Here is a 15,741-nt window from a genome sequence, read left to right as displayed (position 1 = left end):
AATGAACAGCAGAACGTGGGGCATATTGTTTTCTAGTGGGCTTCCTGAACCCCAGAGAAGTTTTTGGGGAAAGCTTTCCCTCAACTCACCAGCCCAAGCCTTTACCTTTATCCAGGAGAAGTTTAACCTCCAGGTCTGGTTTGATGGTGAACTGAAGGGAATCTAGTTCCACTGCAAGACCCTTATCCCTGGGCAGAGTCCATTTCTTTCTCTCTCTCTAAAATATATTTTTACTAGTGCCCCGGTGCAAGGATTCATGCGCAGTGAAAGGAAATTAATTAGAAGGTAGCTGGCAGGGCGGGTCTGGGCGAAATGGCCTGGATACACCCAGGAGCCAACCTCCTGTGGTCCTTCTCCACTGTCTGCAGAGTGAGTGGGGTCCCTCCGGCAGGTGGGGACCCTCGGCCTGGCCTGCAGAGATCGGACCGAAACCGGCTCTCTGACATCCCCGAGGGGTCCCGGAGTGCGCGAGGGCACTCTGCAAAGTTGCTGTCATACAGGGTGTGGAACACAAATGCAAATGTGCAGTAAACCAGATTCAGCCAACAGTGTGCCAGCAACACCGTAACCCACGGCCGAACGTGGAATTGCGGCCCTGTGAGGAATCAAGCTCCCTCCCCTCTAGTTTTGTGGTGTGTTACCCAAGAACCACCACTGCCAAGTCACTGCAGCTTGGCAGCTCCTACATTGAGCGTCTTCCCCCTTGTGGTCCATGCGCATCATAGGAGGAACACTTAGCATATTAGCCTTATATATATACTAGAGGCCTGGTGCATGAAATTTGTGTATGCAGGGGTGGGGGGGTAGGGGGTGGGTGGGAATAGGAGGTCCCTCAGCCCGGCTTGCCCCCTCTCCAATCTGGGACCCATCAGGGGATGTTTAACTGCAGGTTTGGGCCCGATCCGGCAGTCAGACATCCCTCTCCCAATCCAGGACTGCTGGCTCCTAACTGCTCACCTGCCTGATTGCCCCTAACTTCCCTCCCCTGCTGGCCTGGTCGCCCCTAACCACCGCTGCCTCAGCCCCTGCCACCAAGGCTTTGTGTGGAAGGACATCCAGATGGATGTCTGGAAGACGTCTGGTCTAAATAGCATATTACCCTTTTATTAGTAAAGAGATATATAGATTGATTTCAGAGAGGAAGGGAGAGGAAAATAGAAACATCAATGATGAGGGAGAATCATTAATCTGCTGCCTACTGCATGCTCCCTACTGGGTATTGAGCCCGAAACCCTGGCAAGTGCCCTTGACCAGAATTGGACTCGGGACCCTTCAGTCTGCAGGCCCGCACTCGATCCACAGAGCCAAACCAGCTGGGGCAGGCCGGGCCCATTTCTGATGTCTGCGCTGTGCTTGCCTGCAGGTGTGGAATGCGGTGGACTCGGGGAGATGCCTGCAGACCTACTCTCTGCACAGTGAGGCGGTGCGTGCTGCCCGGTGGTCTCCCTGCGGCCAGCGCGTCCTTACCGGAGGCTTCGACTGCGCTCTGCACCTCACAGACCTGGAAACAGGTGCGTTTCTCTGCCGTGACCCATGGCCCCCCTTCTGGTATTGGAGCCAGCTTTCCCCGGGCAGCTCCTCCACGGGTCTGTGGCTGGTGTGGGGGCCGTGGGAGGAGGGCCCGGGACTGGAACCAGGCCTCTCCTCGGAGGGTTGGGCCGGGCCTGTGCCAGCCTGTCTGGAGGACAGAGCTCCAAGGTTGTCTCAGCCCCAAGCTGTGGGCTGGATAAAGAGGTGGCTTTTTAATCAACTTCTGACATGTAATTTGTCCTGAAATAGATTCAGCTTTATCACCGTGTCCTTTGGTCGGAATCAGTTTAGAATTCCTGTCAATTCATTATCGTTGAAAGCTGTAAGGAATGATTCCAGCTCTAGGGCGAGCCTGCATACGAGTTCTGCTTTAATGCCCACGCTGAAAAGGCATTTGGGCGAGAGGGAGCCGGGCCGGGCAAATCCGAAGGGGGCTCTTGACAAGCAGGGCGAGAAGGAGACAGAAGTCAGCGAGGGAACTTCGTCACCAGCCCTGCTGCGCAGCCGGCACTGTTAGCCCCCAACCCAGCCGCCGCCCGGCCTCCTGCCGTGGTTTTCAGGTGAGGTCACGCCAGGGAGTGCGGAACTGGGCTCGGACCTCTGCCCCGGCCCCCAGGGTGCTGCCTTCTCCTCCCTGGGCTCCTGGGTCACTCCTCCGCTGGGCACCACTGCCAGAGCCAGGAGAGGCCTTGGGGGTCCCTGGAGCTCTTGTTCAGCCCCCCCCTGCCTGGCCTCACAGTGACGGCACTGGGGTCTGTGCCTGTCCTGGGTCCCAGCAGGTGGGGGTAGTGACTTTGGTTGGACACCCAGCTTCTCCCCCGGAGCTTGGAGGAGGCGCAGGGAGGACCGGCAATGGAGGTTAGGGGTAATTGTGGGGTTTGGCACCCCCTTCGAGTGTCCTCGTGACCTGGGCTGCAGCGGGGCAGCCTTGCAGTGCCTCTGGCTGAGCCCCCATGCGCTCAGGGAGGGTGGTCACGTGACTGATGGTTGTGTCAGCAGCTGGGCCTGTGCCCATGACATGTTGCTCTGCCCCTCGGCTGCTGCCGGTGATTATTTCCCCATTTCACAGGTGAGGGAACAGGCTAAAGGGATGAGGAGCTTGCTCAGGGCCTCCCGCTGATGGGTGTCACATGGGCACTTGAGCCCTGTCTGTGCAACTGCAGAGCCCCGTCCCCTTTCTGCAGGGCCACATGGACGGCTTGTTCTTCTCAATGAAGTGTCTCCCTGGCCATCTGTGGTCTCACTAGGAGCCACGGGGCTGAGGAGGGAGCCAGGGCTCAGGGGGTTTGGTGCCACTTGGTGACGGTGCCCATTGGGTCAGTGATGACAGCAGCAGGTACTGTTACCGAGTACCCACCGCGTGCCAGGACTTACACATGGCCTCAATTTAGGCCCCACTCACCCTTAGAGGCTGGTGCCACCAGAATCCATTTTTCACACCCTGATCCAGAAGCAGGAGGCAGGAGGTAGAGCCAGGTTGCATGCAGGCCTGCCAGGCTCCGAGCCTTCCACCTGACCTTGCCCTCTGTGGCCAGTGTGTTCAATAAGCCATGCTCAGTATCGGAGACAGAGGGTTAAACAGGACCCAGGACCATCCTGGACAAGCTCCTGGGTGCTAGGAGACACAGCAGTGCAGAGAGAACTGCAGGCCACAGCGAGGCAGTGAGACGCAGGAGCTATGAGAATGTCTAGCCTGGAAGATCAAGGAAGACTACCTGGAGGAAGAGGAACCTGAGCTGAGGCAGGAATCAGGGGCAGAGAATCGGTGCGGGGTTATGGTTGAGTGGGAAGAAAGTGGGTTCTCAGCAGACAGAACAGGAAGGACAGAGTGGTCACAGGAGCATAAACTGTCTGGTGTGTGTGGAAATGGGGATGTAGGAGCTGGGGGTCTGAATTTGGGTGCAGGAAGGGAGCCTGGGCGTCAGGAAGTTCAGGTCGGTGGGATGCACATTCCTCAGGCCCTGCTTCCACTGCAGGGCCACTGAGGCCCATGGGCGCCGCCGCCCACCCGTCCCGTCTGCGGAATGAAGTGATGCTTTTCATAGCCTGGTGATGCCGGGTTAATCTAATACAAGTTTATTTGATAACATTATTGGATTCCTAGTGGCCCTTTGTCAAGCTCTATCTTCTCAATCAACAGATGTTAAACAGATAAACAGACATTGCTGGTGTGTGTGTGTGTGTGTGTGTGTGTGTGTGTGTGTTGGGGGGGGGGGTGGTTCTGAAATTATAGACTTACAGTCCTCCTGCCTGATAGGTCAGGGACTGCCACAGCAGGTGGCAGTAGGAGGCTGCTGCTGAGGCTGGACCGCTCCAGGCAGGTTTCCTGGTAGCGGCAGCTGGTTGGGTGTGTCTGGGGCCCGAGGGGGGGAGGCAGCTGCCTGGCCCTTGACGGTAGAGCTCTGGCTGGAGGAAAGCTGTCTGGCTCCGCCCTGTGTGCCCCGTAGCTGTGGTGTGCCCAGTGGCCCAGGGAGGGCATGGCCCTGCCCCTCAGAGCGTTGCCATCCAGTCTGGGAGGTAGTGGGGACTTTTCCTCTCCTGGGAATGGCACGAACCACCTGGCTCACCTGTTAAAGGACCACTTTCCTTCATTCGGCGCTTATTGAGCACCTACTGTGTACAAGACCTGGTGCTGGGCTACAGTGGTGAGCATGTTGGATGTCCTTTGTCCCTTGGGGGTGGAGGGAGAGGTATGAGGGGTTTGGACTTCACCCCTGAGGAAATCCTTCAGCTCGTAGACGGGGCCTCTCTGGCTGAGGGGGTTGTTGGTTTTCATGTCTGTCTCCCTGCTTAGAGCTCTTGGGGCTGAGGCCTATGCTGGTGGTCTCTGTGGTCCACCACGGAGCCAGGGCTGGTGGACGAGACAGTGCCGAGCCTGGTCCTTGCTGGGCAGTCAAACACCAGGGGCCGTCAGGGTGGGGTGGGCGCTCCGCCCTGTTTGCACCCATCCCCTGACTTGTGTTGTGCTGTGCTCTCTCCAGCAGTCACGTAGGCGTCTGTCTGCAGCCCCTCTGACGCTCCGCCCGGTCCCATGTCCCGCCCTTTCTCGTCACCGACTGCTCTCCCGCCTCACTTGCTCGCCCTTGGTGATTTGGCTTTTTCATTTCAATCTAATTAGAACTCCCTGCCAGGAGAAGGCAACACAGGGCGTCCTCACCGCAGCGCTCCGGGAATTAGTCACTCGGTGCCCATTGTCGTTAATGGGAATTTGGCGCCAAGGCCATTTATCCTGGTGTCCTCAATCAATACCGTTAAAAATCTGTGGATTCTAAAACGTCAATACCGGGCCTGAAATATGGCGGTCCAGCCACGTTTTATCTCGTTAATTTATAGTTCTGACGGACCACTGGCTTATAGAGCAACCATGAATCAACACTTAAATAAAATCCGCTCACAGATTAATTCTTTTTGATGCTCTCGTTTCAGTCTGTAATCTTCCTAACAAAACGTCCTCTGGTGCATTAGGCTGAGGCGGCTTCAGGGAACGCCGGCCAGTTCCACCAGGACCCGCACGTCGCCTGCTTTATGAGTCAGCGTCCTGCACGCCCCATCAGCGCGTCTCCTCCCAGCCCCTGGCAGGCTCGCTCAGGGCCAGGCCGAGTGGCTTCTAGCACAGACCAGCCCCCCAGTCGCCCCAGCCTGGCTGTAGTGGCCTCTGAGGTGAAGGAGACAGTCCTCTGCCCGGAGCCCATGCCCTGGCTAGGCAGGCCCCTGCTCTTGCTGTGCCACCCTTCCCAGCGCTGTGGGCACACGTGTGCCAGAGCACGGGTGGGGTGCAGATGCGGCCGAGTGTCCTCGGGGAGGACCCTTTGGCTTGTTTCTGCGTCTGGGGAAGGGGCTGACAGCCTGGCTGGTGGGCTGTTGAGGGAGAGCTGAGCTGAGGTGAGGTGTGCACGGCTTTCTGCAGAATGCCCAGCGCATGGTGGGCACAAGGCAAAGGGTGCCCCTTCCCTCCCTCCGTCACTGCCCCATGAGGCCTTTCGGATGGAGGGAGACAGCGACTTGTTCCTGCCGGTTCCATATGTGGACGGGGCATGCTGGGAGGAAGTGCTAGTGGCTCTCCTACGTCTTGCTTTTCCATGACTGCATGACCCCTTGGTGGGATAGCAGCTTCCTTCCCGTGATGTGCCCTTCGCATGGGGGTGGGGTTTCCTCTGCACTGGACCCCACCGCGTGCAACTTTGCTGTCCTCAGCCCTTGGCAGGCCCCTGCTCCCCTGGGAGGCCCTGTCTTTTGGTGAGGGGAGGGCTGTCACGGCGCATGGAAATGAGTGGCCCACTGGTCTGGACCCATAAATGACCATTTCTCTTGGTTTTCTAGAAGTGTCTTCCAGTGCCCCCCTACCCTAGCTCTTGCATCATGATGGGGCCTCACCACAGAAACGCTACAAGGACACGGGAGGGCAGATGGCTGAGTGCTCACCTGGGCCAGGCCCGCTGACGGGGGTAAATGGATGTCAGACCCTTTGCTTTTTCCGCATTTTGTCTCTGCGCCTGGGAGGGGAGTGTTTTTGCCCCCGTCTCACTGACCCAGACTCTGAGGGGTAGAGTGTTTGGTGAGGTGCTCGGGGCCATGCCCCCAGCGGGCACAGTGGGGCTCCTGCTCCAGCTGTGTGACTGTGGAGGCCTTGCCTGCTGATCCTGGGGAGCCGTGTGCCCTCGCCACATCTGTGTTCCTGCTCTGGACAAACTGTTTGCTCACGCCGATTTGGGGAGCCCCCTTGGTGCTCACCCGGGCAGATGGCTCGCCACCTGCAGAGGGGACCTCGGGGCTTCTGTGTGGAAGGCGTGTCCAGAGGGATCTTGGCTGATCCCTCTGATTGAGTGAGTGGCAGGCGCCGCTGCAGCAAGAGAAATGTTAGCCCTGGCGGTTGTGGAACACTTGGCGCAGGAAGGAGGAGCCGCATCCAAGCTAGAGCCTGGCAAAGAGCACCAGGCCTCCCGGGGCTTCGGAGAAGGGGCTGCGGAAAGGGCACCTCATCGGAGCGTTGGGAGGGGGCCGCCCCGGGCTGTGAGGAGGGGCCTGGGCTCCTCCTTTCTCAGGCTTTGGAGCGCCATGATGGCGTGCCCCTCAGCACACCTCAGAGGGGCTCGGTGAGGCGTCCTTAGGGGCTTCTGCCTTCCCTCCACCCCCTGCATCTGGGACCCCACTTCTAAGCCCATCGCTTCACTGAAGCCCCTTCCAGCCTCTCGTACACGTGTCTGTTCTCCAAGGCTGCACGCTCCTCAGCCCCAGCCCCTTTCCCTCACACATTCACTCCCTGACCCTTGTTTTTCACTCTTTCCAAACAACAGGCTGACTCTGGTTACGAGTACTAAGTCAGATGTAATTAAACTCCAGTGCAACACCTGCCGCCTGCACCTCACCCTTGGAAAGTGCCCAGAGGTCTTACCACATCTCACCAACCCCGTCTGTATGCCAACTTCTGGGTCAGGGAGGCTGGCTTTCCGTCCACAGCCCTGTCTCATTCGCCACCACATCACCATAATTGCACAGTGGAGATGTTTGTCTCTCTGTCTGTAATGGCGACTGGGTGCTGTTTGGCACCCCTCGTAGGTAAGATGACCTCTATTGATGAATCCTGAATCCTGGACGTGGTTATGGCATATTTGCTCGCCAGGGGTCATTTCTGAGTCCCAGGAAATCAACTTGGGGAAAACCTTTGGGACATACCTTGTTTGCAAGTTGGAAAGTCTTTTTTAAGAGATACTTAAAATTCAGTCTTGTTCAGATAATTAAGACCAGTGGCTCAACTTGATAGAGCGAAATCACGGCCACAATCACTATCTCTTCTGTTACCGGGGTTGTCGCTGCCGCTGCCACTGCCTGTGGGGCTTCTCAGCTGCCCAGGGCTTGCTCTTACCTGCATTGCTCTCACAACAGCCTCGTGAGGCAGGTTTTATCATCCCGATTTTACAAGGAGGAGCCCGGGGGTCTGAGATGGTTGCTGGCTGATCCAGAGGGAAGGTTCAGGCCCATGGGACTCCCGCCCACACCCTTCCCAGTCTGCCCCGCGTACCAAGATGGCCCCTGTTTTTTGATTCCGAGAGTCTGATTTGAAAGTTAGTAATCTCCTTTTCTCGTTAGCTTTGAGTCAGGATGGTTAAATTTACAGCTGGCTGAATACTTCCCGGAGGATGAGTGTACCGATATTGATTTTAGCGAAATGAGTCATATGCCGCCTGGCTGGGAGCACAGGCTCAATCTCCAGGAGCTGACAACATCAGCTTTCCCTTGTCATCGTCTTCCCTATGTGGTCCCGAGTCTCCGGATGTGCACAAAGAGCTAAGCAGAAGGTAGGGTCACGAACAGCTCGCAGGCAGGCACGGCAGGTGCAGAGAGCTGGGCCCCGGTAGGCAGGTCCGGCCTCCATCCAGCACGGCCGACTCCCGCGGCCCTGGATGAAGCTGCACCTCACTGAGCTTCCAACTCCGAGCTGGGAAGTGGCTTAAGAACTTCTGCCGCATAGGGTTGTGGGGGGACAGGTGCAAGCCCAGGCAGGCCGGAGATGACGTGCCATCTCCTTGAGAAGGACGCATGGACCATTCTTGGATTTCATCTGAACTGGGCTGAGAGGAAGAGGAGGACCCTCAGCCTTGCAAACTTGGAGCCCTGTGTGTGGGTAGGGTGGCCCAGGGCAGGCGTAGGGTGGACAGGAAGTATTGGCCCAGCCGCATGTGGGTGCTCGCTTCTGGGGACCTCACTCTCTGCACCTGAGAAAGGAAGAGGGACAACTACAAGGAGTTTGCTGGCCAGCGTTACCAGCCGCCTTCTCAAAGCAATATTAGCGATGGAAGCATTAGCAGTAATAACAGTGTCAAGAGAACAGATCGAGTTTCTGCATTCTGTTTTAAACATGTTTTTGCTGGCGATTTATAGTTTATTTGTGTCCTTATTGATTGAAGGAGGAAACGAAGTGATTTTTTCCTAACTCCAAGAGGATCAACAGTTCTTATATTGGTTGATTTCATTATAACAAGATCAATACAGTCTGTGTTAGTGGATTACATATTTTAAAGCTCAATTTCCTATAAGCAGCATCCAGTGAATAGTAGAATTTTCTTAAACATGTAAACAGGCGAGATAGTCTCAAGGTTAAAGGTTACATAGCAACTAACTGTGTGCTTCACGGAGCGTCGCCAGGAGAGGCCTGATAAACAACCTGCTCCGTTTATGAAAGGTACGGGGAGGCACAGCTCCGGCACGCAAGGCCGCTCATCGCCGGCGAGGCTGCGGTTCCTGTTCAAGACCGTTTCCGATAAACGGTTTCCAGCCTTTATCCACATCTCCTGAGTGAGACACACAGGCCAGCCCCCGGCATTATGTTCTCATGGCCTCGCAACAAAAACTCGCAAGTCACCCATCTCTCAAGGTTTCTGCTGCTCAGAGCCTACCTCCCTCGGCTTCAGCTTTTAGTGTAACCAAGGATGAATTCAGTCATTCCGGTTCAATTTTTTTCAAGCTACAATAGCTCCCTTTTGTAGTTTGCTGTCTACCTTGCCTTGTGGAGTGCTTTGTGTACCTGCTGCATGTGCCCTCGACAGCCTTGTGTTGCTAAGGGCGTGAGTGTGTGCGACCCCGCGGCGTGGGGGCTTGCCCGGGGCCCCTCCACTGGAAGTGGCAGAGCTGGGGTGAGACCGAGGCCCTGGGACGCTCAGCTCCTCTGCTGACCGCCTCCCGCTGCCGGGAACAGGCCGGCGAGGCAGCGGGAAGCCTGGTTTTCGAGCCTCGTCTTGTCCGAGGCTGCCTCACCAAACAGATTCCCCCTTCATCTTTCCCATTGGGTATGTGGAAGCGTCTTTAACAATTGAAAAACCTTTTAGTTTTGAATTTTTTTTTAAACAAAGAAATGTAGTAAAGCCTTAGTTGTTATACGGTAAGTGGAAGTCGGGAAAATATATAAACTCTAGCTTGTTTTCTAACTGGAAAATGTTAGTTCTTAAAAGACATGGACGTTCTCAATCCCTTAAGAGGGTTGAGGAAGAATAACAGACTCAGAAGTACTTTTTTTTTTTTTTTTTACCACAAAAAGCTCAATCATCATCTTTTAGCAACTCAGCTCTCACTTTCCCTCTCGTCTCCTCCCCATTGTTGGCAAGACTGTGTCACTGCACTTTTTGAAAACCTAGGCGGGTTCACTGCCATTTTGAAACAAGCATATGTTCCGTGCTGCGCTCCAAGAAAGAGGCAGACACTTTTCTCCAGGCAGACGAGCTTGTTTTTCCTTTTGGACTCGGGATTGGCAGTGGATCCCAATCCAGCAAGAAGCCGGCAGTAGGCACCGTCGTCTGCACCAGGAGAAAGACTCAGCCTGCAGGGGCTTCTTGGTGGGGTTCAGGCTGCCCTGCATCCGAGAGCTCCTGTTCCACCCAGGGGCCTGCCCTCAGTCCCAGTGGGGTCCCCCGGCCACTTGGTTGGAGCCGGTTCTTCAGGCCTGTGCTGCACCTGAGAGGCCCAACCCGGATGCTCAGTGGTGCTCCCCCAGTCCCGGATGGATGGGGGAGTGGAGATTGTAGGGAGGTGCCCGTCTGCTCCTCTTCCCCAGGATGGGGACTTGTTAACTGAGGACATCATGGTTGGGTCCTGACTACACTCTTGGGTTCCAGACGGGCTTCGGGAAAGGAAAAGGATCAGCTCGAAGAAGACCAGGTTTCCAGCCAGATCAGTTGCTGCTTCCCTGTTGACCTAAAGATAGGGACGGAGCCCTCGGCCACCCCAAGTCTGCTCATCTCCCCGTGTCTTTCCAGAATCCTTCAATGTTAGAAAGCAGGCCTACAAAAACATCAGTGCCATTTAAAGTCACTCCACGCTGGCGAATCCCTTCCCAGCCTTTGCCCACGTCAGTCCTACTTAGTCCTCTTGTAATTCAGAAACAGGTGCCGGGCACTGTCCATCGCCCACACAGCGCTGCCTCTGATTCCAGTGTTCCCAGTGTCACTCATGCCAGGCAGGGCGCTGTGTCCGCCTCCGCCGCCCCTCGGGTGGGGCAGCTGGGCTGCTGTTTGCGGTCCCTCCCCGTTACAGGTGGCAGGACGCGACGTGGCCAGCTCCCGGCGACGCTGCTAACCCAGGAGGGCCATGAGCACCTTTGCGTGTTGCATTTTGTTGCCGAGTAGTCAAGGGGCTTGTTAGGCTTAAGGAGGTACAGTCTTCATTTGTAAAAGGTCAAGTGTTCCCAAAATTCTCTCTGATGACAAGCGGCTGCCAATTGTCAGCCTCTGGAAGAAATTAGGAAAAAGTCAACACACTTAGTCATTCATGAGCCAAGTACGAGGGGAACTGCTTTCGAGAAAGTTTGTTCTGCAGAAGGAACGTTAGGAAAACAGATGTTTTTGATTGTTTCCATCGCTCTGTCATTTTCATTGCCAAACTTGATGTGAAGTGTCACCTATTAAAAACTCTAATATCTGCACCCTTAACTCAGGAACAGCATTTTTCTAATCAGCTTTAACATATTTGCAATGGAAATTTCAGTGGATTTTGAATGGGGTTGTTAAGTTGCAGGAGCCAGCGTTTGACACCGGTGGTGGGGGTTTTTCGAGCTAAATGTTCGCATTTCTGCTCGCAGTGCTGGGTGGCAGCGGGCCGGGCCGAAGGTGAGCACTCTCCGGTCCCCGCACCTCCGGAAGGGGCTCTGTGGCTCTGACAGACGTCAGGGAATAAGCAGAAGCTGTAACCAGGCTACTTTTAAATCACTGACTGACAAAAAAGTTCCCTGCAATTGAAAAAACACACGGAAGTATAGTCAATCCTGTCATTCTTACTGAAAACATTAGGACTTATTAATGATTTCAAAGCAGTTTGTTGATCCTCTTAGAAAATGGCATGTTGATATATTTTAAAATACTGGTTATTTTCTCCTTGTCTCATCCTTTAACATATTCTATTTTCGGTATTTGTTGTAATGTTCAGCGCACATTGGAATGTAGCACATTGCATCACTAATGAATAACCGTGCAGAGGTTGGCCGTGGGAGCTTCTGGCTTCTCATCCATGGGGCATGTTGTCACACGGTCCCGAGACCCATCCAGGTCAGGGTACCGGTCAGTGGCTCTCATGTCCTTTCCTGGTGATTTGATGGAACATTCCACTAGGCGTATGGGGTCCTGAACACGCAGCAGGAAGTGCTTTCTGGAAGAGGAAGTGACACGGGAGAGGTTGGTGTTCTTGGCCACCAGCTTCTTGTGCCCCTAACTGCCCGCTGCCTCAGGCCAGTGGGGGACTTTCCATGGGCCTGTGGCAGTGAGGTGTGACCCCTGTGGGCCAGGGGAGCCCTTGTCGGCTTCTCTACAGGAAGCCACCTGGTTGGCGTGATGTGCAGTGGGCGCCATACCTGGTGTGGTGTCTTGGGCCTGGGGACATGCACAGAGGCAGCCCTCAGACTCTCTGTGTTGAGAACCGCTCCCACGCCAGCCCAGTTCCTCACTGCTCTTTTGGGGGGTTGAATTGGACACACGAGAACTACAGCCATTGCTGTGGTGCGAGGTGCCACTGTGAAGACGGAGGAGCGCTGGCCTGGAGCCCCCCAGACCAGCTCGGGGCACACGGACACTTGCACAGGCATTAAGTGCTTGACGACCGTCTGATGGCAGATACATAAGGACCAGGACGGACTTGAGTCCTGTAGAACCAGTGGCACTCTGAGGGTCCACACCCCTGCACATCGGGAGTCTGGGCCAGTGTGGTGTCACACTCTCCTTTGTCACCAGAGTCTCCTGCTACCCCCCACTCCAGGCTCGGTACCAAACCCTTCGTGGTGGGGGATTGTAAAGTTGTGATTGGAAGAGAGCTGGTCCTACAGAGAATCACTCTGGAGCCCCCTGGTTTCCCTCAGACGTGCAGACGCAGGTAAAGACTTCGCTGTGTGAGCTGTGCAGCGTGGCCATGCCGCTCAGCCTCCCCAGAGTGGGGCGTTTCTGTGTGAAGTGGGTCAGAGCACACAGAAGGCGGCATTCACGGATCCAGCCGCTAGTGTGGCCTCGGGGAGGGGGTCCCGCAACTCAGGGTCTGGTGGCAGAGAGTGAGGCCAGAGTTGCTGCTGCTGTTGTGTTCCCAGAAAGTCTTCCCTGGCCGCCTCTGGCCCAGGTGGGCAGTGCTGGCCTGTCGCTCCATCCCAAGTAGTGACTTTATCTTAAAGATACTTATTTTATGATCTGAGTATTTTTTCTCTTCTCTTTTTTGTGTAGGAACCCAGGTATTCAGTGGTCAGAGTAACTTCAGAGTCACTACCTTGAAATTTCACCCGAAAGACCACAACCTTTTTGTGTGCGGGGGCTTCAGCCCTGAGGTCAAAGCCTGGGACGTGAGGGCCGGCAAGGTAAGCCCGCGTTCTTCTCCTGGCCTTTCCTCGGAGAGACCGCTGTGATGATGTTAACGGCTGGGGGCAGGTCCACACCTCCATCTAGGATGCTTCACGTGGACTAAGTACTACTGATTTTTAATCACTGCTAAGCATAATTTTAAATGTTTTGAAGAACAATTTTGAGTTGTTGGACTATTAAAACATCATTAGTGCAATGTACAGCATAGTACCAACAATATTTATTGAACAGCTACTATGTGCAAATGCTTCCAGGTAATATAAAATGAATGAGCCTCAAGGGAATTATGTATGGATATGGATAACTGATGTGGATAAGTGTGTGTGTGTGTGTGTGTGTATGTGTGTGTGTGTGTGAGAGAGAGAGAGAGAGAGAGAGAGAGAGAGAGAGAGAGAGAGAGGGAGAGGGAGAGAGAGAGAGGGAGAGAGAATGGGGCAAGAGAGGGAGGAAGGCAGGGAGGGGCCAGCATTCAAGAGGCAGGGTGTGCTTTCAGCTTGCTGTGAGGAAGGCTATTTCGAGGAGACTGTGTTCCTTTTGGAGTTTAAAGGCTGCTCACCGTCAGCCCCACAGGGAAGTGATCTCCACTCCCACCCTGCACACAGCCTGCTGCTCCTGGCGCCTTCACCAACCTAATACATGACAACCCTATCCCTTCTAGTCCCTCCGGCCAGAACCATCAGAACCACCCAGTCTCTGCTCTTTCTGTACCCCTAAACCCAACCTGCCAGGAGATCTGGTCAATGAGTCTGGATTAAGCTGCTATTGCCTCCCACTGGCATAATTGTAGAGGCTTTCTATCTGGTGTCTCTTCCCTCCATGCCCCATGCAGTTTGTTCTCAATAACTGGAGGCCGGAGCGGTCTGTTACAGAGTATGTCCATCTGGTCAGAGCCCTCAGGCTCAGGTGTTACTCACAGTGAAAGCCATGTCTCTGCTGTGGCTCACTAGGCCTGCATGATCTTCTTCATCCCCACTGGCCTCCTTGCCTTTCCTAGAACACACCAGCACATTTCTGCCTCAGGGCCTTGGCACTTGCTGCTCCTTTTGCCTGGAATGTTTTCCTCCCAGTGTTCTTCTGGAAGCTCATGCCCTCCCTCCTGCGGGGTTCTACTCAAATGCCACCTCTCCAGGGAGGCCATCCTTGACCACCATGCCAGCTGCTCCCTGGCATTCAGTAGTCTGCTTTGTACTTACCATAACCTGGTTTTACATGTTCATTTATTTGCCTGTCTCCTTCCATCTATATCTATAATATCTACAATAATAAAAGTGTAATATGCTAATTAGACTGGACAGCCGAATGACCTTCCGAATGTCATTCTGGATATCCTTCCGGATGAAACCGTAGCAGCAGGGGCTGAGTCAGAGACAGTTAGGGGTGATCAGGTGGGCAGGCAAGCAGGGACGATCTGGCAGGCAGGCAAGTGGTTAGGGTTGATGAGGCAGGCAGAGTGATTAGGGGTGGTTAGGCAGGCAGGCCAGCAGTTAGGAGCCAGCGGTCCTGGATTGCGAGAGGGATGCCCGACTGCCAGTTTAGGCCTGATCCCGGATTCGGGCCTAACCTGGCAGTCAGACATCCCTCAAGGGATCCCAGATTGTGAGAGGTTGCAGGCCAGGTTGAGGGACCCCCCCCCCCCCCGTACATGAATTTTGTGCACTGGGCCTCTAGTCTCTATATATAAAAGCCTAAGCTACCATTTTATTGTTGACCAGTAGCTCTAATGTGCACTGGCTACCAGGGGGTAGATGCTCCAACTGGTAGGTTAGCTTGCTGCTGGGGTCTGGCTGATCGGGACTGTGTGAGATGGGCTGGACATGCCCTGGAGCCTTCCTGAGGTCCCTCCCCATCCAGCCAACTTCCCTTGGTCCTTCCCTGGCCCCGATTGTGCACTGGTGGGGTCCCAGATTGCGAGAGGGCGCAGGCCAGGCCGAAGGACCCCACTGGTACACCAATCTGTGCATTGTATATATATAAAAGGCTAAGTGTCCATCCGACTGGTAGCTATGATGCATACTGATCACCAGGGGGCAGACGCTCAATGCAGGAGCTGCCATGATGTGGACTGGCCATTTAAAATAAATGGCACCATGGACCTAGTGCTGACAAATCAACACTCGACTTATCCCAAGTGGGACACAGGCCCCGCCATTACCCTGGAGTGACACCCCACCAAATCACATCCAATGCTACCAAGACCCCATGGTGCAAAATGCAGCCCACAGTTCAGTGCAGCCTGGAAATGATCGTTGTGGGTGCTGGGTAATAATGTCACATAGCAACATCCAGCTTCCTCTCCCTATCTACTACCCTCCTTGGAGTTTCTTCTGCCCAGGAACATGACTTGCTTTATAGCCAGGTGTAAACATTTTACACTTTAACAAAATGTTTGTGATGTGCCTCATCTCATTTGATCCTCACAGAAAGTCCTGGAGTAGGTGGATAGGAGACTTGGTGGAATCCTATGTCCTTTTCATTAGCTGGAAAATGGAGAGTTAGAAAGTTTAGAAACTTGACCCAACTGAAAAGAAGTAAGAAATGGTGGAACTTGAAAATGACTTCAGGTTTTCTCACTATGCAGAATATAATCAAACACTGTTGCAGTTAAATATTTTATCCTTTGTTCTCCCTATGTGATCTACAATAATAATCTACTTCATGTTGATATTTACTGCGGGGTGGCTGACAATTACCTGAAAGAGAAGTTGGGGCGCTTCACTGGGCTGGAAAAAAGTTTAGCTACATCAGAAAGCAGGTCTAATTAAGCAAGTTTATTCTATATATATAAAAGGCTAAGTTGACTCTTGCACGTATGATACACATAAAGCTTTCACTGGCACAATCGCACGCATATGTTTCAATCTCTCATTGTCTATCATGAGTTTGGTTGACA

At 54.2% G+C, this 15,741-nt stretch overlaps 1 protein-coding gene across 6 annotated transcripts in view; it reads left to right on the top strand.

Annotated features, from left to right (window-relative positions):
- The window catches only part of WDR25 (WD repeat domain 25), a 144,742-nt gene that overhangs the window by 78,307 nt on the left and 50,694 nt on the right, over nucleotides 1-15,741 (top strand). For all 6 annotated transcript variants that reach the window (XM_036411630.2, XM_036411631.2, XM_036411628.2 and 3 more), the window contains 2 exons: nucleotides 1,364-1,511; nucleotides 12,717-12,847. In XM_036411630.2, the coding sequence (XP_036267523.2) occupies nucleotides 1,364-1,511; nucleotides 12,717-12,847 (279 nt within the window). The remainder of the gene's footprint in view (nucleotides 1-1,363; nucleotides 1,512-12,716; nucleotides 12,848-15,741) is intronic.

The sequence above is a fragment of the Pipistrellus kuhlii genome, unplaced genomic scaffold, assembly GCF_014108245.1.
Source record: "Pipistrellus kuhlii isolate mPipKuh1 unplaced genomic scaffold, mPipKuh1.p scaffold_m20_p_41, whole genome shotgun sequence".
In the NCBI taxonomy this organism is placed as follows: domain Eukaryota; kingdom Metazoa; phylum Chordata; class Mammalia; order Chiroptera; family Vespertilionidae; genus Pipistrellus; species Pipistrellus kuhlii.
The sequence above is the reverse complement of the archived record's forward strand: the minus strand, read 5'-3'. Positions and strand labels throughout refer to the sequence as shown.